At 43.7% G+C, this 23,574-nt stretch overlaps 1 protein-coding gene across 2 annotated transcripts in view; it reads right to left on the reverse strand.

Moving 5' to 3' along the window:
* Positions 1-22,773, reverse strand: part of ABL2 (ABL proto-oncogene 2, non-receptor tyrosine kinase) — a gene marked incomplete at both ends in the record, with an annotated part of 48,409 nt that extends 25,636 nt beyond the window's left edge. For both annotated transcript variants that reach the window (XM_084266113.1, XM_084266112.1), the window contains one exon: positions 22,596-22,773. In XM_084266113.1, the coding sequence (XP_084122239.1) occupies positions 22,596-22,773 (178 nt within the window). The remainder of the gene's footprint in view (positions 1-22,595) is intronic.
* Positions 22,774-23,574: the final 801 nt, after the last annotated feature.

The raw sequence follows: 23,574 nt of genomic DNA on the forward strand, positions 1-23,574 counted from the left end.
CAGAATGCACTCGCTCAGATCACGTTGTTGGAAACTCCCTTCTGGGTTACTGGCAGAATTAATACAGCTTTGAAGGGAAAAAGATGATGGTGAGGCTGAGCAAGCTCAATGCTCCTATTCTAGAAGTAATCAAAGCTACAGAAAAATCACTGTTTGAATGGCTTTTGTAGCAATAGAATTGGTTTTATTACAAAGAAGGGTAACTAAATTAATAGATGAAGATGAATAAGAAGTTGTGCGGATCTGGACTGAAAATGCCAAAACAATAAAGTAAGTTTGTGACTGACATTATTCAGTAGAGATCCAAGATGTTTTGGATATAACAATAAAAGGAAAAATGTGTGGTTTAAAAATAGTTAACTGAAGAGAGGGAAGACTAGCTGATATATTCAATGTGAAGGCATCTTATGCAGCTAAGATACAAACATGTATTTTATGTACATCCACAGTGGGAACATCTGCTGTAAAGTTAGGTATCACTTTTTCTTTTTCAGGAAGCATTTCTTGACTGTTAATATAATAACTATAGTACATTTAAAGGAAGTATCACAGGAAGAACAAATCCTGTCCCTCGGACTTAGCAGAATTCTTAATGTCACAAGCAAGTCAGCTAGCTGACAACTGGGATTCTTCAGTCCCAGAACCACCACCATACTGGCTCACTGACAGCCCAACATCCTGTCGTTACCATTGCCAAGAGGAGTTGCCTGGAGAAAGGTTAATAATATTATTCCAGAATACTTTCCAAGCCTCCAACATGCTGCAGCTCAAGGTCTTTCTGAGCCAAAGCTGGTGTTGCTGCAGTTAAACTTTCTAACAGGCTTCTTCCATTATTTTTATCCAGTTGCTGCCTGGAGTAATGCAAACTAAACTCATCAAACAATATCCTCCTGCAATGTCATCAAGAGCTCAACTGCACACTGCAGAATAAAGAACAGACTCTCATTTGTTTTGAACATGACAGCTGCTAGTTTCATTTGAGGATCCTCAGTCTCCACAGTGGCAGATCCTGCATGACTTCCTCTGCTGCTAGTGATTTTTATAGGCCTTTATCTGATTCTACACCTTATGCACCTCTCTTCCAGGCTGAAGAGCTTGTCTTGGGCAGTGTGATGTTGTTGTTGCCTTTGATCATCTTTAAACGAATACTTCTTTGAGTTTCTTCTAGCTCCACCATACACCCCTCCATATAACCAGATTGGAATTACATGCAGTATTTAAACCACAGCTTTGTACAGTGGCAGAACTAAATATTGTTCTATTCCTAATGCTTTGGGTTTTTGGACTTCTAAATGCTGTCACGGTGCTGTCTCACTTCTATTGTTACAGTGGTCAGCTCAGAGGTAAATACCTCACATGCAAAGCTAGAATCATTTTCCTCTCTGTACCTACCACCATCCATGTGCTCACACTGCATCTTGTACCACTCCTCCAGTCTGCAACCTCCTGCAATTCTTCAGTCAACTTTTGTCCCTATTGTCTTCAATAACATTAGCAACTTTATCATCTTGCTATTTGCTTTCTTCCTCTTCACATCTTTTGTCACAGTCCTATAGCAGCTTTTATTTAAAAAAAAAAACCAACCCAACAGGTGAATTAAAAGTTAGAAAGTTGAGTCAAAGTCATTTTCTTTACTCCTATTTGATAGCTGCTTCATTTCTAGCATCTTCTCACTGACAGACATTAATGCCTTCCAGCAAGTTATATACTATAATTGGTGCTTAGTACCATGTATGATCCAGTTAAGTCATCAGATATTGCTATCCTATGGTGAAGGGCATTAAAAAAGGACAAAAATGACTTTGCAAGGGAAAGTGTTGAACTAGAAGACTGCTTAGAGAAGGTAGAATCAGCTCTAGGGAGAAATACTCCAGGAGATGGGAAACTTGAATGTGCCTGGATGCAAAGAGCAGAAACATCCTCTAGATGATGTTTTTCTCTTCTTTATTGCTCTGAAAACAAATTAGTAAAGCAAACAAAGTACAACAGTGTGGAACCAAGTGACTTAATTCCACAGAAACATTTGGCCACATCTTTTGACTAGGTTAAAGATGCCTTTTTCAAAAACCAGAAACTGCATGGGAAAATGCAGGTTGCCCAGAGAGGTGGTGGAGGCCCCGTCCCTGGAGACATTCAAGGTCAGGCTTGATGGGGCTCTGAGCAACCTGATGTAGTGAAGATGTCCCTGCTTACTGCAGGGGTGTTGGACTAAGGTCCCTTCCAACCTTACACATTCTATGATTCTATAAAATGCAGATTAGCCTTAAATTAGGCTAGGAAGGCCAGAATCTGATCTACAAATAAACATCATAATGGAGATAGATAAGCTTGCAACTGGAGCTAATAATTTGTCAAAAGACAAATCCCCATGAAGGCCAAGATGTGCTGCCAATTAATTACCATGCTAACTTGAACACTAACAGTTTGGTTTCCTGTAACCCTGCAAACATCTCTTCCTTGTGAAGGGGAAATATGGAAAACAGTTGTAGAGATTTATCTAGGGCTGCGAAAGGCTTGGAGGCAATTCTGACTAAATGAAATCCGTTTTACTGATTTGGTACCAAGAAGCCTCCTATTCACCTGGAAAAGGAGACAGACAATGTAAACTACATACAGGAACCGAAAAGCACCCTAAGATTAGCAATGAGAGGACAAGAGACTAATGCTGCCTCAGACCCCTCAATATGATGATGCTCTAAAACCAAAATACAGATAGATGAGTGTTCCTTTGGACTGTTTCAGCAATCAAGCTCATCTGAGTGCTACTCGCCTGATTTTAGCCAAACCTAGTCCTCTTTTGTCCTGATTTTCATCATGTTGCTTAGAGGTTTTGGAACAGACATGGAAATGACAAGAAAAACATTCACTTCCTTCTAAAACAGATCCAGCAACTAGGAAAAAAAAAACCAAACAAAAAAGGATTTCATTTTGTCACTTGCTTGCCACACAATTACTTTACCAATTTTTCCCATTCAGAGGGTGAAACAACAACTCAGTGTTGACACAGTCAGGGAGTAAGACCCACTGCTAGTTATTTAAAGAGCCTTCCTCCCACTTACTACTGGGCATAGCTGTCTGAGACACCTCTCCTGCTGCCAGGGCTTGTGGTGGTATGACTGGGATGCTCGAAGGATTGGTCAGTATATCATCAGCTGGTTTTACCTGAAGACCACTCTAGCCTCTGTTACTGCTTCTGCCCTTGGGTGCCACCTCCCTCAATGCTTAATTTACTCCATTTACTATATATATATTGAGAGAGGAAGGAAGAGGGAAAGGGCTGGAAATTCCCAGTGGGAGACCTAACGTTGTGGCTCACTCAGCAGTTCATTTCCTCTCCCTCTGTAAAGTACTGGTTAGTTCCTAAATTGCATCCATCTAAAACATCAGGTTTTGTGGATTTTACTGTGGCTTTTCTGTAGAGCCAGGAGTACAGCACATCAACTGGGAGGATGCATCAGTATTACATGGCCTCTTAGGCACTGATAAGAGCTTCTACACCTATAGCAATGGTAGCAGTGAGGTGGAAATGCACAGAAACTGCCATTCTGGTTAGTACCAGATATAGCTGATAACTGACTTGCAGGAAAAAGACAAAACCATGACTCTCTAAGTCATAGAAAGCAGAGAAATCAACCCATTGATATGGCTTACAGGAATACTTGCAGCCTGCAGGAGGAATGGCATCTGTACTCTGCTATCACCATCAATCAGAGAATGGGGAAATTAATGAAGTGGAAGATGACTTGACATAAACTAGAAAATAAGACCTCTGACAGCAAAGTGTCAGCTACGTTTGGTTTGGCAGCAAGGTTTTTTGCCAGTTGTGCCATACAGCATGCTGCAGGGGAGGTATGTATAAATGCTGCTTGGCTTAGCAGTGCTGTTCTATGAAATGTAAATTTTGAACTGAGATTGTGGCCAAAGTCTAACCGTGCCAATCCAGAAGGGAACTTGCTTGGAGCATCTCCACATCTTCTGGTTTGAAAGACCAAGAAAGGTCCCTTTTATCTTGCTAAGCTAAAGTAGGGTTTTTTAGTTTGACAGAGTTCTACCTCATTCCTCCCACTCCACAGAAAAACATTCCCAGCTGTTGCTGGCCTAGATAGGCTGTCAGGACAGCTGATTGCTTGGATTACACAAGGCTGCATTGTATCCCCCAAGAACCAGGCATATGAAGGGCTTCCTTTGGGACACGGGCTTGCTCCTGGGCTGATACCAGCACACCAGGTGCCGATTTGCAGCTGGAAATGGCAAGACAACAGGCAGCCCTGCAAATGCTCCTCAAAATCGTCCTCCCTCTTGAAAACATCTTTGAAATCAGACAGCTGAGTAGCCAGAGATACGGTGAACTTGTACTCCATTCCTTCTGCCCAGGTACTGGAAACTAAAGCAGCTCTGGCTTTTGGTAGCTGGGGAGAAGATCTGCCCGTTACCTGTGGCAATCCTGTATTTACATATATTCAAAATAACTATAGCTCACATCAATGCAGTAGTTAGAAAGCAGAACATCTACCATCCCATGTAGATACTGCTATACTGCTGCCAGTCAAGGGCTTCTCTATCTCATCCTTACAGGGACCTCTTATTTAGTGCTACTGCAAGACAGTCAACCACTGCCAGCTTCTTGAGATGCCACTAAACCCCTGCCTCTCCTCCATGGCATTCCATGTTGTTCTGACATGTTACTTAACTCTCAAATTTCTTTGCAAAAGTACCCTTGAGAAACTGCAAGACACACCTCCGCTCAAGAGCTGCTACTTGGCAAGCAATGGAGCATGCAAAAGTAGATACTATTAACTTCAGATCGAAAGCTGCTCTAGGCTTCAAGTGGGCCTTTCAGCTTAGGACTTTATATCATCAGAAGCTAATTAATATTTGAAAGTCATTTGAATGGTCTTTAGAATTAATGACATGATTCCCACTCATCTACATCATTGCCAGAAACAGTCTTCCCATTGCTTTCAAGCTACTTTAAGCACTTAAAGCCAATATAACTGTGCTGCATGGGCTGCTTAGAAGAAAGAACTTCCTGGACAGGTTACAGAATTGAGCAGATGCCAAAACTGTCAAAAACACTGAGAGAAGTGAGCAAGTAAAGATGTTTATGTGGACGTATTACTGCTCTGAGTTTCAAGTCTCTTACAAGCTAATATAAACCACACAACCATACCAATGTTGTATTTTTATAAAGTCTGCGTGGTCAGGCCCTGGAAAACTGAACCAAGAGCTGAAATTGAAAAATCTGGAAGCATCCAGCACATTTAAGCTCCTCCAGCAAGGATGCTGGACTCCCATTTTAAGCATCAGCAGAGATTCTGGAGTAAACACCTCTTAAGGTCATGCTTTCATCATCATCAGTAAATTGTCTATGCCTCAAAAGCAAGGAAAGCACCCACAAAGGCTAAGTGATGGACCCTGAAGATGAACAGCATGCACATCAATGACTGAAATACAAGGGATGAGAGCCTGGAGAATGTACAGCAGAGACCTCCAGAGAGTAGAAATTTTAGAATTTTTTTTATTTTCACTAAATAGACCAGTACATTAAACACACAGGGTCACACCTCATGTTCTGAAGGTGGAAAAGCTGAGTAATGGCAAACATTAAATTGTCATGACCAAATATACCAAGCAGAATCAGCCCCCAGGAGTGACTAATCTAGGCTGGCATGTTGTCTAATTAGTAAGATCAAATATGACTGTTTAGTAAGGCATTTATATTGAGAACTTGGTTTAATTAAAATGTAGCAGGAGATAATCAGTGTTAGAACTTAATTTCTATATACTGAAGAAACCAGACTCAGATTTATTCACAGAACTGAGTCTTTTGGCAGAAATATTGGTCCAATAATCCGTTTGGTTGTCCAACATTAAATTCACGCCTAGTTCAGCTTGAAGGACAGGCAGCCTTTTCCTTAGCTGTCAGTCTCACCAACCCAGTGACTGTGGTGAAGCGCTGCTGCTCATTCAAGGCATATGTAGGATGGTAGAAAGCCATGAAGGCCAAGAACTCAATGAGTACCAAAGTAAAATATATGTTAAAAACCAGCACTCATGTTCATTTGATGTGGAGAGTCAGGGCACCAAAGAACCACTTCCAGAGCATTCTGTTAGTTTAGCTCCCTGCACTGGCTGATCACTGGGCTAGACTAGAACTTGTGCCATAGTAGTGGTGGGGACAAGCTTCTTCTGACAAGTTTTCATCACTTCAGCCATATGATGCTGTAATTTGGATGGCTGGAGTTCAAGCAGGCTATGCCCTGTAAGAGCCTACTACAAGATTACATATTTTCTAGATCAATTTAAAACCCTCTCAATCTTAGGGAAAAGAAATTAATTCCAGTATTCTCACCTTGATAATTCCTGGTGAGTCTTTTGAAAATCGGGTCTTGTGAATGCTGTAGGCAGACTGTTTATAACGGACTTCATACTACTGGTACCGCTCAACTGCTGGCCCCATTAAGGGGAAATTGCATTAGGCACAATAGACGCACGCTGTAGCAGCAGGACTGAAACCAAGTGACTCACCCAAATAAAATACATGGAATCAAATGATTTTACTTCTGAAGAAAGGGCAGGGCTTCCTACATAATGACAGGTACAATTTAATTATGGGGAAATCGACAGTCATGGCTTTGTTCTTAATACATGGAGGTGGCTGCTTTAATCTAAGACTAATACAGAGAATGTCTTTCCTTTAAACTGAAGAGGAAAAATACTCAGGTCTGGGTGTGGAGGTCTCAAACCAGTTTTATTGGGCACTTTGCCAATGTGATGAAAGCAGTGTATCACACGAGGGTGGTAGCCTAACGCTCGAGGAAAAAATCCCACTGGAAAATCAGTGTGTACAAAAAAAAAAAGGTGCACCCTGGGCTCAGGGGAAAGAGGAAGGAGAACTGAGCACACACTGGTGGAGCACAGCCTATGCTCTATATGAGCATTATTTATGTTTAGAGTGATGTGGCTTCCACACAGGCTCAGACCCCTGGAACTCCACCTCTGTAAAGAGGTTAGCGTTATCTTGACAACTTGAATGAGGGTATGTAGCCCTTACAACCATCATTAGAGACTTATGAAAAGAAACACTTCAAATAACTCCTTAACCTAATCAGGTTCATAAACTGAGCCTTCTGCAGCTGTTGAGATTCGTCTCCTGGCTTTGTCTGGAGATTTGGGGTGGGGATCATTGTGGAGAGCACAGACCCCAGCGGACACGAATGCTAACTGTGCAGCTGTCTTCAGAGGCACGCTGCTGAGAGGACTCTGCATTCCTCCTCTGAGATCAGGCCTGAGATGCACAGTCGTATTTTTTTCAGCTTTAAAATTGCATGAGTGCTAACATACAAAGTTGAGAGCCAAACACATGTCATCCAGTGACGTGCCTGCTCTCTTACATAGGAGGAAGTCAGGAAACAGCAGGATGAAGATCTCATCCCAGTTTTTACAAGTCTAGATGATTGCTCTCTGGAGGTTGACTTGTTCTCCCAGACTTGTGACAAGATGCAGTGATATTCTTCTGATGTCTATATGAATTCTAGGAAGATTTATTTCCAAATGATCTAGTAGGGAATCCATCTATCCTCCTCTGATGCCTACAACTAAACAGTAAGGACCACAGCTTTAGCTGAAACACTCTGTTAGTAATTTAGGGAGAAAGGAGAAAGATGATGTATCAGATCCCAGGCTGCAGCCATACCTGGTTTGTGGGTGAGTACCCTCAGTAGAGCTAACCATGCTGTCCCCTTCACTGGCAGGACTTGCTTCTCACATGCATTAAATTCACAGCCCACAGAATATTCAGAGTCAGGGCATACTAATATTATGACTTGATACTACACGGGATATTTTTGTAGCACTTTATCTAGAGTGCCTCACAGTTTTGGTATTTTATTCTCTTGACAGTCCTAGGGAGTAGAGTAAAATTTGTACTACACTGAAGGAGGTCTAGAGCAAAGAAACAGAGTCATTCGGTAAGCAGCTGACTGGAAGCTGTGGCAGAGCAGGGCTCAAACTGGTGTTGATCACCCATCCTTCCTGATATGCAGTACTTCAGAGCTTTCACTACAAAATCCTTACAGTTCCTCTCTAATAACTAACCTTTCCATACAAAGACAAGGAACACTCTGAAAACAGCTACTGTCTCAACTACTGATGTTCTCTAAACAAAACCTCCCACACTTCCTGACACTAATCAAGTGGGATTAAATCAAGTATCTTTAAATTCAAGCATCAAAAAAGGGAAGGAAATCTGTCACAAGGCAAAGAATAATACAAAGTCTTTATAGTCAAGCTTGGAAAAGAAAGTGTGCTCCTCTGGAAAGGGTGCTGTGTTGGTTGTTCTGCTAGAAACCTACTGCATAAACCATCTTTTTGTATTCCTGCCTCTCTCATACCTATATGATAAAACACCCTTACTTTTATAGATTTACTAGGTTACCAGTGGGGGGAAAAATCAGATTAAATCACTAACTACAGCAGAAAATAGTTTTCTTGACTGCAAGGATTTTTACTCATGTCAGTAATTCTTTTTTTAGTGTTTCAACAAAGCTGGTACTTTTTTTTTGGGGGGGGGGGGGGCATGGGATGGGAATGGGACCTTTTTCCCAACCACCCCCAATTGTTGCACGTCCATGTTTCTGGTTTTAGAGCTGATATCCTTTCTTTGTCAGCAAAAAGAAGGAATTTGGGAACAAGCTTTCCCAAAGAGCAAACAGTTAGATAGAAAGACCTTGGGTGTCACCTGTCTCATATATTCAGAACAGATACAGATCCAAATGAAGATACAGGCAGCTGAGTAAAAGTGTTAAATACTCCTAGGAAAGAGTCCTGCCTCACTTGTCACCAGCACTGATTCCTGGGCATCGATTCTCTTTCCCTTTAAGCCTTGTGCAACCTCATTCCATGCTGTATTCACCATGAATAACACTTGTTCCAAACATGCAGGACCATTATCTCATTTCTAAAAGCACAGGAGGGACCCCAAGAAGGGTAATCTTCAGCTTGATATGAAGCCCTGCTGTACCAGAGCAGTTTATTCTGCTTCTCTATTAACAAACCAAGATGTTGCTTCTATAATAGCTTTTATGATTCCAGAAATTACAAGCGCACCCCCCTGTAGGCTCAGGGGGTGAAGCACAGGGGGTAACTGTACAAAGAATGTTTTAATCTTTCCATTTGAGGGAATAACGGGTGGGTGGATGTAACAAAGCCAGATGCTAAGGCCTGAGATGCGTGCAAGATCTTGACTTCATAGCAAACTAGGAAAGTGTGGAAGAGAGAAAAAAGGACAGCTAGGTAGCAGATGCCATGTCTTTGCTTTTAGAGGACAGTACACATGACAAGAAGTCTGCCTTGGTGTGTTTTAAACACATTGTCATATCGTCTTCCTAGTAGTCTCTTTTTCAGGCCTCATTAAAGCATTTATTTCAAAAGTGTCTTTTCACTCACTAGCATTAAAGGGAATGAGAAGTGACTTTCAGAAAACACAAACCCATCCCCATTTAGTTTAACTACCCCGCTGCTGAGCAGTCAGTGATGAAGACCCACAGCAGTGTCAGGACATCTTGGGTTTTTTGGGAATTACATGCCCAAAAACTAACAGCCAGGTCTGGCATCTCTTTGCTGTGTTCCATCCAATAACCCAGCTGAACAAAATTCACCCTAGTTTGTAATGCTCTACTCTGAGCAACCAAAAGACAGTATGCTAAAGCTCTCTGGCTGCTGTAATTCACTACAGCTTCAGCCTCTTTAAGATGTTTGATAGATAACATTCAGCAGAGCACAGTGCTTTTAGCTTCCATTTCAAGGCAAGTCAAACAATTAATACAAACACTGATCTTCTTTCAGGCCTATTACCATGCAGAAAGTATTTTGAAATACAGGCTAGAACCACAACAAATACATGTTTCTCTAACAGCTAACATGATGAGACAGGACTGCCTGGCTGAACATCCAGCCTGCAGACAGCTTTTCTGTGTTTGTTTATGCAAAAGTCTAAACATCTCCATAAAATAAGCAAACAATAAGCTGTCACTTTACAGATGAGAAGCGACCAGAAGCACTAAGAGGGCTCAGATTACCTAGCAGAAGTATCAGTGTCTTTTCAAGCACGAAATGTTGCCTGCATACTTGCACATAAGCTGGAAAACCTCTCTTACTGGCGGGTGAAGTTATCTAGGACAAAGCCCAACAGAAACAAAACAACTGAAAAGGAAGGAGGTCAGCTCTAAAGGCAAAAGCAAAATAAACGCGTCGTCCCTTAAATGTTAAAGCAGATACATCTGCCTTTTGATATGTGAACCTTGCCTGCTTTCATACAACCAACAGTGATTTAGAACACTCTTCCCTGTAACACAGTAATGTTGGGAAAAAACCCTCCACTTTTCCCAACAGAAAAACCTTTTAGCCACAGATAAATCAAGTCAAAGCCTTGCAGCACCCTCTTGCGGTAGGCTGGAAATTCATGTTCTCCGTATGGAGCCGCAATTGATCTTTTTACCTTCTCATTTTCCCCCAGCTTCCTGCACCCTGCCCGGGCTCCTTGGCTCCCGGAGCAGTTGTGGCTAGCATGAGGCTGTGCTCCTTCATCCCTGCCTGCTCCCCGCTGACAAGGCGGTGGCGGTTCACAGCCTGCCTCCCTGCTCCAAGGTAACAAGGTGAGCTTTGTGCAGAGAGGGGAAGGCTAAAGAAAGTGGAAAGACTGAGAGGCAGCTTGTAGTCAAGCACTGTTCGTGTCCGGGAACAAAACGCTGGCTGGCAGTGCCTCACTGGTGTGCGCTGCGGTGTGGCTCTGTGAGGGGCAATGCGCAGCACAACGCAGGCTACCGATCAGCACCTGGGGATGCCACCCCCATGGATCAGGCAAGAACACCAGCACAGCCAAACAGGCATTAATTCTGTTGCCCAAGGCATGCCGGTTTCCAGAGCCCCTAAGGCAAGGGAGTGTAACACCAGAGCTAAGTCCCCCCGCCTGTGGCTCAGGAGGTACCACTGAACACCGTTCTGGAGCCAGGCTGCACCCAGCAGCAGTTTCGTGCTCTGCCACCAACCCCTAACAGGAGAGAAACATTTTCTCTAGCAGAAACACCACCCAGGCACGCAGAAGTTGTTACTGCATCTCTACAGCCATGGTGCAAGCCTGGGTGTTGGTATGTCTTTCCATCAAGTGTCTTACTCAAACTCAAGCTCACCATTTGACAAAAAAATAGATGGGAGTTACAGAGACAAAGTCACTTAAAAACAAGACTTGGAACTTCTGTACGAGGCTACAGACAAGCTCAGCTTCGACAGGCTTGTGGCCTGTTTCAACCTCTCAAAGCATATCTGGATTTCTAAATAGTGCGGGAATGAGCACACATTTAGATGACTCAGATTTAGAGGGCAGTGTCCTCTTGAAACATTTTACCCCTAAAGAAGTCAGATACGTTGAATTACTGTGACATAAAACCAGAAAATGAAAACCTTTTCTGATGAAACACATTTAGTACTGTTAGGGCAACAGCAAGAACTAAACCTGCTAGCCTTCTGTGTCACAGGATAGCTATGGCAGGCTACCCAAAGCATTACTTGAGCATCTCCTGATTCTGCACATCAATCCTAAGATACCTAACACACCCCTGGAAGAAAAAAAGAATGAGAGGAGCAAGTTGGTCTTCTATATTTCGTATCAGGCTCTTATTTATAACTCAGAAAAATACATCTCAGTTTCTTCTAGCATGAAAAAGCCAGCTCCTTCCTCACACTAAACCTTAATATCCATATTTTTTCGAGACTCTGAAGAAAAAGACCTAAATATAAGTTTAAATACTAACACTTCAAGGCACTATACACCCTTTTCCTCCTTGTTCTAAGGATCTTCTCTACACAAAGCCTTCTTAGTACCTCTGCTTTCTCTGTTTGTTCTTAGGATTTCAAAGAAAGCAAACCATAAATCAAAGCTAAGTAAAACAACAAATACCATCCTAAATAACAAGCACGCGATTCTCCAGGGCCTGCAAGAAGTCAGCTCTCACTCTGCATTATATATGTTATGTATATTATATATATGTTATGAGCTCATCGTGGCTCACTTGACGCCAATCCAGTCAGTAAAAAAGCAGGTTTGAAAACAAATGAGAAATGAGTGATTATTGTCCCAAAGTGATCAAAGAAACAACTTCCAGAGCATCTGTTCAAGGTCTTGCCTGTACTACAGCCCTTATGCTTTGATCAAGGTGCCATTTGATGAGAAACTTTATGGAGACTCAAGTCTATTAATATCAACATTGTTCTAAAGAGCACATGTAGGACATTCAGCAATTTAAAGTTCAAGTTGAAGAACTTGCTATTTTAAGATACTTCAGTATCTTAAATCCAAGGCCAAGAGCTGTCAACTAGTAGGCTGATCTTTTTCTTATTTACCAGTTGATAGATGAAAAGATAAAAAAAATTATAAGAGAAAAGGAAACAGACATCATCTCTCAGACAAACAAGGCAATTTTTCCTTCACTTGTACTGAAGTGAATGGGGGACATAAAACTTGACAATTAAAACCCACGTTTGAAGACAAAACTGCATTAAACGTAAGCATCTAAGTCCGTGCTTAAACAATCCAGCTCAGGCAAGTGTAAGCTTGAGTTCATGGAGGAAGGAAGGAAGCTATGCCACAGACCATTTCCAAAGAGTTTCAAGGTTAGGCAGATCTCTAAGAAGAGTCCATTGCACGCTTCCTAGATGACATAATTTGTATCAAAGTTTGAATAGTTTGCATAAACAGATTTTTTTATTGCTAAACAGTCACCACAGTTTCATTAATTGGAGACTTCTGACATATTAGATTGCTGGACTGAAAAATAACATTTGAAAATTCTTTCTTTTTAAATCCCCTCATGGCTAATCTAAATTTTTCCAATTTTCTTCTATTATGAAGTAAATTTCAGAGACAGGAGTATAGCTGTATCTTGTCTCCACTTCTGCTCTTGGCTTTTCTAAGCAGCAAACCAAAATTGATATTCTCATCAGTTGCACAGCCTCCCACAGGTTTCTGAATAGCAGCAGTAAAACTGAACAGTCTCCCTAGCTCTGTGACACTGCTGGTTAGCAGAATGAACCCTGAGCAGCAAAGGCTTGGAAATAATCTTTGAGAAACTGAGTTGACCCTGTGAGCTAAGGAAAGCCTCCTTCTATTAATTTACACTCTAGCTTGTGTTTGAAGGGTTAGCATCACAATCCAGGGGCTACAAAATTAGAATGTACAAATGGGGGGGTGGTTTGCCTAGAAAACAGATCCAAGCTCTGTAAACACCTTTTCAGACCCCCGATGTTGAGGGTAAATGTACTACTGGCAGACTAAGATACACCAGCATTTAAACAAGCTTCTAGGACAGGCCATGTTGGAGTGTATACAGATTTGTGATGATGGAGTGTTTCTTCACTGTGCAGTTCCCACATGTTTTGCTGGGTCTTCTGTGCAGGCACACTGCTCCTAGAGTCAACTTTTCAAATACTTTTCAAATTAGACCTGTAATTAGACCTGTAAGGTCTAATTGGACACAATCTGAAAAACAGAACACTTCATGCTACCACCATAACAGCCAACATTAATTTCATTTCCTTCACCCAGAAGTAAGCCTGACACCTGTTGCAAAATTAGGCAGGGTGCTAAGCACACTTAACCTGCAACAAAAGTGATTACTGGTGTCTTACACCAACCCACTCTAAATCCCACGTGTGAACTCTAAGGAGCACATACATGTATTCCCTCTTCAATCGTACTATATTCTACCTCTGGTAAGAAGGGAACAGGAGGAGGAGATCTTGTGTGTAGCAATGCATTTTGGTTCTGTGGCCCACCCAGATTTATTTCTGACCCCCAGATAATCAGGCCTGGGGAAGCTAGCAGAGACATGTCAGTATGCAAAAACAGGAGAGCAGATGACTGGGAGAACAGCAGCTTGCAAGAAAATCTATGAGAGAAACTGCAAGAATGTTAACAACTGCCTTAGAAAGGAACAAAGTGACTGTGTAGTCTTAACCAATTATTAGCAATAGTGAGACACATGTAAGGCAGGTAAACAGAGCATCTAACCAATAGCAATGTCAAGTAACTCCTGTACTGGTACAGAAACCTATATAAGCTCTGTGTGTGTTTCAATAAAGGAGCTCAGCACTTGATCACATTGATCCAAGTTGAGTCTGCAAAACTTCATCTCCAGCACTTGTGGGTGGGGTTTTCCTTCCCAAAAACAAACAGTCCTTCAAATTAATATTCAGTTGTGCTCCAGGAACCCAGAACTCTTCATCTTGTTGTGCCTGCTATCAGTCATCAGCTATGTGAGGAAACCCCCCAGCCAGTGTGCTGCTAGTCACAGGGCCCTCAGTCTGTAATCCACTTCTAACTTCACACAGATCAGTTCAGAAGGCCCACCTGTCTCATTCAACAAGCATTAAGTATACCCAAGACTGTATTTTAAAAGCATTATCTCTGAAGCTGAACAGTTGAAACAAAATCTCCAGTGCACTTAAATGCACTATGAGGGAGAAGCTGCAAAATCATCTTTTATCTTTTTCTCTTTTTCCAGTCTCTGCTTATTCCTGTTCTTTCCTCACCAGCATTAGCTGTCTTTATGGAGATACTCTTCTCCATAGTTGCTCATCCTATATACTCTAGTAAGAATACGAGACACACTTGATATTTTGTTGTTGGGATTATTAGAGGACTTCAGGGCTCTCCACCATAAGAAGGACATTGAGGTCCTTGAGCAAGTGCAGAGAAGGGCAACCAGGCTGGGGAAGGGGCTGGAGAGAAAATCCTCTGAGGAGCGGCTGAGGGAGTTGGGGGAGTTTAGCTGGGAGAAGAGGAGGCTGAAGGGAGCCCTTATCACCACCTACAACTACCTGAAGGGAGGTTGTAGAGAGGTGGGTGATGGTCTCTTCAGCCAGGTGACAGGAGATAGGACAAGGGGAAATGACCTCAAGCTGTGCCAGGGCGGGGACAGACTGGACATTAAAAAAAAATTTTTACTGAAAGAGTTGTGAGGGCCTGGAACAGGCTGCCCAGGGAGGGGGTTGAGTCACCTTCCCTGAATGTGTTTAAAAAAAAGGGTAGATGAGGTACTTAGGGATATGGTTTAGCTTAGGTTGGACTTGATGATCTTCTAAGGTCTTTTCCAACCTTGTGATTCTGGGATTCTGAGAATGGAAAGAGAAATAGACCAGGAGATGCATAAGGACACAAATCCAGAATGTTCTCACCCTTCTATCACCTTATTTCTTTCCTAATTTGACCCCAACAGCAGCAGGAGGTGGTTACTATACCTTTGCTATAAATAGCTTATAAGGATGCTTCAGGTTCACTTCAATATTAAGTAACAACAAAACCAAATAACCAACAAAAATAAGCATAGAAATCAGTAACATTATCAAATTAAAAGGATGAGGGGATGCAGGAGTGTGCTACAGAAAATGACGTTTTCTTCACAGAAAAGCCACTTTTCTTATGTAACTGTAGTCCCAATTCTGACATCACTCTTGTCATAGAATACTTTCCAATCAACATAAGTGAAGGTCCAGGTTTATTCACATATGTAACTTTGTTTAATGGAAGTCTCATCGTAAGACTAAGATCCTAAGGACAATGTCTGGGCAGGAGGGACAGGAGAAAGGAAAGGAATTTCTTGAAAAAAGTTCCATCTTAAAAGAAATAAGTTTAAATGACCTTTAAAGAGCACTAGAAAACGTAAGCGAAACGGATTTGATTCTTAGTGAAATACCGTTAGTCCTTGTCTCCCCTTCAAAAATGTCAGACTTACTTTTGAAATTCCTCTGCTGATTTAGCTGTTATGGAAAGCCACCTATTAGAAAGTTAATTTGTAGAGAGTTGGAGATAAGCAGTCGCTTTGGGAGACACACACGTCTTTACAGAAAGACCACAAAGCACATGAAACTTCCTAAGCAGATATGGGTAATATAACCAAGCTTTGTTGTTGTGGTTTACAGTGTTACCAACAGGAAGCCTCAATGGTTTTGTAACAGTCACTTATTCTAGAGAGAATAATCTCTATGGATAACACCAAGATCAGCCTTTAAAATGAAGTATTTCATAACCACAAAGCCAGAGTAATGTCAGGGATGATGCAGTAATGCTGAGAGAACTGTTACTTCGGACCCAGCAAGTCAATGTGTTACTCCACTCAGCACAAGCTTTTGTGTCTTTCCTGCTGTGTCGAGGGAATGAGAGGCTGCTGGTGGTCCAAACAACTAGGAAAAATACTTATTTACCAGTAAATGTTCTTCTGAACACTGTTAAGAAGAAACCTGTGTGTCTGCTTTGCAGATCCACCTGTAAAGCAACTCAAGGGCCATTTACACTACAGCTACCAACCTTTATGTCATTCATAGACTCAAAGAATGTTTTGGGCTAGAAGGGACCTCAAAGATCATCTAGTTCCAACCCCCTGCCATGGGCTGGGACACCCTCACTAGCCCAAGGCCCCATCCAACCTGAACACCTCCAGGGATGGGGCTCCCACAGCCTCTCTGGGCAGCCTGTGCCAGGGCCTCACCACCCTCAGAGTAAAGAATTTCTTCTTAACACCTAACCTAACCCTGCTCTCTGTCAGCTTGAAGCCATCACCCCTTGTCCTGTCCCTGCACTCCCTGGGGAACAGCCCCTCTCCCACTTTCCTGTAGGATCTCTGTAAGTATTGGCAGGCTGCAACTAGGTCACCCTGAAGCCTTCTCTTCTCCAAGCTGAACAAGCCCAACTCTCACAGCCTGCCTTAACAGGAGAGGTGTTCCAGCCCCTTGATCATCTTCATGGCCTTCTTCTGGACTCACTCCAACAGCTCCATTTCTTTCATAGTAACTCAGTGTCAAAAGGACTAGGAACTGTTTGGTTGGGCGAGCCATGATTTAGCATCTCAGATTTTGAAACAGTTACAATGCAGGTGAGGCTTTAAGTCTGCAGTCTTAACCCATCCTTGGCTTTCTGAAAATGAACTCTGCAAGTCACTGAACAAAACCTAACTCTCTTACCTTCCACACGCATCCCTACTGGAATAAGAATAAACTGCTGTTTCTTGGGTTATATTAGGATTTTAACGTGGTTTCTTATGAGTGTGAACTAGTCAGCTGTCAGTGGCATTTTGAAGACAGTCTGCAGATAATGAGTATAGCAGAAACATTAAGCTGTGACAACTAAGAGAAACGGGCTAGAATAAATCATGCTACTGATCATTTAGCTTCATCTATAAACCACAGATCTAAAAAGTATGAGTTGACTTCAGCAAGGGCTGTCCCACTTTAAGAAGAAACAAACATGACATACGGTGAGGTAAGTGGGTCACAGAACAGGTCACTTCTCAGCACTAGTGAAAACATGATTTCAAGCCCACTGTCCCAGAATCTGTAACTAGTACCAGCCATAAAATACTCCTGAAGCCAAACTGCTCCAGGATCTCCAGGAGATAGTCTACCTACCTTCCAACTCTTAATTATGCGAGCTGTCAGTCCTGCTAGATTAAAGAAAGATGATTTAAGCCACTTGTGACAATTTGCTTTTATGTCCAGGAGCCCACACATTCACTTTCCACTGATTTGTTCACTTGGCCACGTCCTTATTTCCACCCAAAAAAAAACAAACAACCTCACAATTATTTTTTTTCCCAAAACATTGCACTTGCAAGCAATAGCAAGTTTGTGAAATATTGCTAGAACAACTTGTACCACACCATCTGCTACACGTGGAGAACTGAGAAATGAGAGATCTGTCTGGGCTTTGAAATTCACTTTTTAAGTCAGTTCTGACTAACATCTTTTGGAAGTAACTTAATTTCAGTCTTACCTTCTTCAGACTACATTCTCCTGTCTCTATGAGAAGTCGATAGGAAATACTCGTACGCCAGGAACTGTAACAGATCAGTAGCCTGTACTGCACTCTCCCTTCCATCGAGCTGGTTGAGTTCTCATTCGTAAAACAGCATGCAAAAGTCCCAACTTAAGGCAAGGTATAAAAGTATTGAATGCAAGGGAATCTGCAGGACTAATTTAGATATCATGGAGAACGATGCAACAGAGAGCACGCCTGTAATTTCATGTTCTACAGGAGATGTTCCTCCAGACATTTAGCTGAACAATCCTTTATTCCCCAAATAATTAGTTGAGAGTTATTTATACATTATGGTCCCACAAGATTTCTGATTTACAGTACAAAGAGTCAGGCACTGAATACAGTGATTATATTCCATCTGCACGAAGCATTTACTGACAGGAAAGTCTGCGGGCAAGTAGCTCTGGCCCAAGCCTGCTGCATTTCACTGGGATGAGAAATAAAGGACATTTTAGGCGGCTCACAAAGTGTGGTTGTTAAACTGACCCTATTTTCTCTCCTCCTTTCCATTTTCCTGCATCCAGCCCTTCAGTTTCACTGAATTTCAAAGGGATAATGTTACTTATGCTTCTTCCTATTTTAGAATGTTTTTATCATGTGGCATAGCACTCCAACTGCCTTAGGGGAGCTTTAATGATAATTTTATTTTTAAAAGTATAGGCTTATCTTGCCTGACCTTGATGCGCATAGTAAAAGGTTGTTAAACTCCTCCTCTAGAAAACAAAACAGGGAACAAATGTCCTGTGCCTGCTGGATCAAAAGCTCAAGTGTGGCAGAGCCTTCCGCCACCCCAAAATATATCACCAAGGCAACTGTAGCAGTGTTGCAAACAGGTATTGCAAAGGCTCCCTAGCCAGGATTTAAATAATCTGGTTTTCCTGTAGTATGTTTTCTACAACACTCAGCAAGTCTTTTCTGAGATGAAAAGCATGCTAACACCATTCCAGAGAGTATCTCGGTACAGCAGGCAGCTATCGCTGCTCTTCAGGAAGAAAATTAGAGTGTGTCACTCTTCAAAGGTCATACGAGGAGCCAAGCAGAGCCCGTGCAACTTGGAGGTCGTTGATTGTCAGCAGTTGTGCCTCTTCCCTCAAACTACTGAAAGGATAAGGAGATAACCTACTTTCCTGTTTTCCTCTCTGCCTTTCCCTGAAAGGGAATGCAAGCTCATCCTGCAATGGCACCAAGTACTGCTTATCTCTCTTGGTTGCACAGAACTGTAAGAATTTTATAATAGCTAGTGTTCAGACCAGCTTTTCCCTCTTGAGTTGTTGTCCCTGTGGTACTAGTCAGTTCTGGTGGAAACACCAGTGTTTGAATAATCCTTCTGTTTACACTCTTCCTTTCTAGTACATCACTAGCAACCGACACCACTTGCTTTTATAAATCACAGATTACATGCTAAGAATGCTGGCAACGGGGCACTTCAAAAAGGGCTAATTGCAAAAGGCTGCAAAATCCACAATTATCTTTTGCATCTTGGTAGAACTCTGCTCCTAAGGCTAACAAAAAACATCAGTATATTGGCTTGCTTAGGACTACTCTGCTCAGGTAGACAGCAGTGCTCACAGAACTCAGCACTACAGTGACCTGAAGCCCCCCGGGAGCCTCAGTGTCTGTTGCCATGACAGAACAGCAAGATGCCACAGTACAGATTTCCCTGTTCTTTCTGCAAAGCAGAAAACATCTTCCAATTCCTCACCTCTTCCGAAAGCGCATCCTAAAGTAGGTAGTCCCTCTGTACCTGTAGTTCTTCTACACAACTGTAACACAGCAAACAAGCTTGGGACAAACTTGTTCAACTCAATCTCTCCATTTTTCAAGAACAATTCAAATTATTTGTGTAAAAATGCTCCCCTCAGGTTTTCAGTAGCCCAGCATGAGAGATTTTACACTCCTGATTTGACACCAGCTATTCTTCAAAACCCTATAGCTGAAAACATTGTCTACTTCCATTCTTTTCTTAAAGGATCAAACTGAGCTTTGGCAAAAGTACTTAGTTAGGTTCATGTAATTCCTGTCACAGTACAGCATGAAAGGAGGCCTCCAAAAGGAGGCGAGATGAGGATTTACACCTGTAAGGATCTAGGACCAGGCTGTCTTCCTCTGATCCATAAACATATCAAGGTATATAAACCAGGCTAAGGAAGGTTGATAATCTAGGCTCAGCCTTAGACTGGCTGGTTTAGTCAGCGGTCCAAGAGCACTAACTAGCCCATAATCCTGTGCTTCTTCCATCACTTTTCATATACTGTGAATAAATATCTGAGAGATGGGGTGGAAGGGGTCAGGTTCAAAAAGGAATGACTGGAATAGAGGAATGTCCATCAAGTAGTATCTCCAGCAACTACAGCATCTCAGCAAAAGCAAAGCAAGCTAGCAGAAAGCCAGGTGAAGTAAAGCAGAACTAGGTCAGTAAATGAAAACTAAGAAGAAAAGTTGAGAGTGAAAAAAATCTGTCGGACAAGGACATTCAGGAACATAAAATTTCTCTGAGAAAGCAAGTGAACTCCAGATTCAGGTACAACATGACAAAAATCTTTGGTACCAAACCTTGACTAGCATTTGAGATGAATTATTCACAGTGAGTTGTTCGCTTACATCAAGTAAAACGTGCATAGACTCAGGGAACAGCTTAACACAGCTGAGGTGTTCACCAAGATGGGATAGGAGTTTGAAGTCTGTCTTGGAACTGTCAAAAACTGGACTGCCAAAACCCCACCCCTTTTACAGAATTGAAAAGAATAGAAAGCTGTGTCTTCTCTTCAGTAGACACATCTTCCTTTGCAGTCTGAACAGCTAATAACAGAAGCAACAAAAAACTAAGTAAAATTATATTCATTACCTTACCGCTGAAGCAGATAAACTAAGCAATATAAGTAGTAATTATTTTAAAAGACACAATAGCTGTTATCACAGAGAAATGTTCTTTTTATATGCCACTGAACAGTTTTATTCAGAGCGTGTTAGCCTTCTAGGCTCAATCTTGTTTCCAGGTCTAGTGAAGACAGGACAGAGCCCATCTATCTGGTAGGACAGGACAGAGCCCATCTATCTGGGGTGTGTGCATGCTCAAGAAAGGTTTTTCCCTCCGTTACCCTGCCACTACATATAAATCATTCTCTCCACCTTCTACCTTTAAAATTTAGTAGGGTGGAGGGAGGAGCTAGAAGGATTTGTTCAGGATGCTGAACTAAATCACTACTCATGTGTTAATAAATTAAAGGATGAGCTCGTGTCAGCTTTAGCTGTGTTATTCCGAAATAACAACACATCCTCACATGCTGTACCCTACCTCCAGCAAATGTCCTTTTGGTCTTTGCCTTGTGAAAGCAAGAACCAAATAGTCCTCTCTGTACCAAAACACGAAAAGACAGACAGTTTGTCATAGCCAGGAGTGCTCTCGCCTGCTAAGTCACACTTCGCAGCCTATATGGAAAGGCTTACGACTTCAGCATACTGAAAGAAGCAGGGGGGGTGTGTAACTTTTAAACTAACATTGTGAATTTACAGTATTAGTCCATTTTGTAGCAATTTTTTTTCTGCCCAAGTGCCTTTGAAAGTACAGAAATAGAGATGACCGAGTAAGACATGAAGTTGATGATACTACTGTTGAAAGATGCAATAAGATAGTACTCCTTGGTTTTAATCATAGTAATATCAGGTCAGGCATTTCAGCAAGTAGGGAGTTCTGTTTTGGTTTTAAAGTTGATACTGCTCCCCGAACTCAAAAGCTGTGATAACACTGAGATTTTAAGAACCAGATTTAGTGTGGCACTCTTGTTTTGATAGATACTTATGTGTCAGCAGTCACAGCAGATGATATTTACATTTAGACTGCTGGCTGCACGTTCCTTAAGCCTATTCTTATTCTATTGAGCAAAAGAAATTATGTATTGTCAGAAGCAGACTTGCTTAAAGGCTGACATACTTGCTTGTCAAGGCAGTGGGGTTTCAGTTTATCAGAACCTCTAGAACTTGTGCATTATACTCAGATGTTGCCAAATAAGATATAATAGACTAAAAAATCCCATAGTTAAAAAGGGAGGGTTGAGGAAGCTAATCACGTTGCATTAAACATTTCTGCTACCGGTTTACAGCAATAAGGATAGAAGTGGACAGGCACAAACTTAAACCAAGAATCAGATGGCAGCTGTAATACCTCGGCCAAAACAGAATCGCCTTGCTCTGCCAGGCGCTATACAGCAACAGAGACTTACACACCTAGAAGGGCAAGTTATAAGCGCCTCAGTAAACAGGCAGACAAAGCACATGTAGCGTTTACCTTTGTAAAGGAAGCCAAAGCTAGGAACCGCTGCAGTGACAGCTACCCAGCGCTGCAAGTTCCGATTCCCGGCGGGGCAAGCTCGCTCCCGCTGTGGACGGCAGGGAGTCGCCGTCCCCAGCTCCGGGGGCGGGGGTTTCCCTGGCTCCAAGCTGGGCTGAGACGAGCATCCCCCGGGACGTGGCAGCGGCAGGGGCTGCCCCGCTCTGCCCGGCCCGCAATAGGCGCCTCTGCTCACCCCGGCAGTTCCCGTAACCCTCCCCTCCCCCAATTAAACCACCAACAACAAAAGAGGGAGGAGAGGAAGGGCGATCTTGTTCCTTTTTCCCGAGGCCCCCCCACCCGATCCGCTGGAAGGGGGCGAGCGCAGGCGGGTCCCCCCCCTCTTCCTCCCCGGCCCGGTCCCTCCCGCCCGGCTCCGCGGCACCCGGCCCGGCCCCTCACCGTGCTGGGTGAAGATATTGAAGCCTCCCTCGGCGGTACGCCCGGTCGCCTCCCGCCGGCGGCCCGCCGGCCGGGCCGCGCTGCTCCCCCGCAGTCCCCGCGGCTGCTGCTGCTGAGGCGGCGGCTGCTGCTGGAGCCCGGCGCCCGGCTCCCCGACGCGGCCCACCTGCTGCCCCATCGCCGCGCTCCCGGCCGCGGCCCGCGCTCACATGCCGCCGCTCCCCGGCCCGGCAGGCGGAACTCCCGCTCCTCCCCCCGGCGCGGCGCGGCCCGGCGGCTCCCGCCCGCCTCGCCGCCCCCGCGGCGCTCCGGCCTGGGACTCACGGACTCGCCCCCTCAGCCCCCGCCGCCATCTTAAACCACAGAGCGCCGGGAGAGAGGGGACAGAGCGGCTCCCGCAGCCACCTCCGGTCCTCCGAGGGAGGCCGCCCACCCCGCGCCCACAGCCGCGCGCAGGGACACGCGCAGGCGGCGGGGCTGTGGCAGGGACGGCGGTGGAACCCCCGAGTGGTTTGGGTGGGAAGGGACCCAAAGCCCCCTCAGAGCCACCCTGAGAGCCACGGGCAGGGACATCCCCACAGCTCAGGGTGTCTAAAGTCCCATCCAGCCTGGCCTTGAATCCTGACAGGGATCCAGGGGCAGCCCCAGCTTCTCTGGGCACCCTGTGCCAGGGCCTCCTCCATCCCCAGGAAAGATTTCTGCCTCCCAGCCCCTCTCCAGCTGCCCTCCTGCAGCTGAAAGCCGTTCCTCTGGGCATGGCCCTCCCTGCTTTTGTCACTAGTCCCTCTCCAGCTTTCCTGGAGCCCCTTCAGGTACTGGAAGGGGCTCTAAGGTCTCCCTGGAGCCTTCTCCAGGCTGAACCAGCCCAGCTCTCCCACCCTGTCCCCATAGCAGAGGTGCTCCAGCCCTCGGATGACCTCTGTGATTTCCCTGGACTCGCTCCAACAGCTCACATCTGTCTTGTAATGGGGACCCCAGA

Source organism: Gallinula chloropus (assembly GCF_964237585.1).
Source record: "Gallinula chloropus genome assembly, chromosome: 6".
NCBI classification, from domain to species: domain Eukaryota; kingdom Metazoa; phylum Chordata; class Aves; order Gruiformes; family Rallidae; genus Gallinula; species Gallinula chloropus.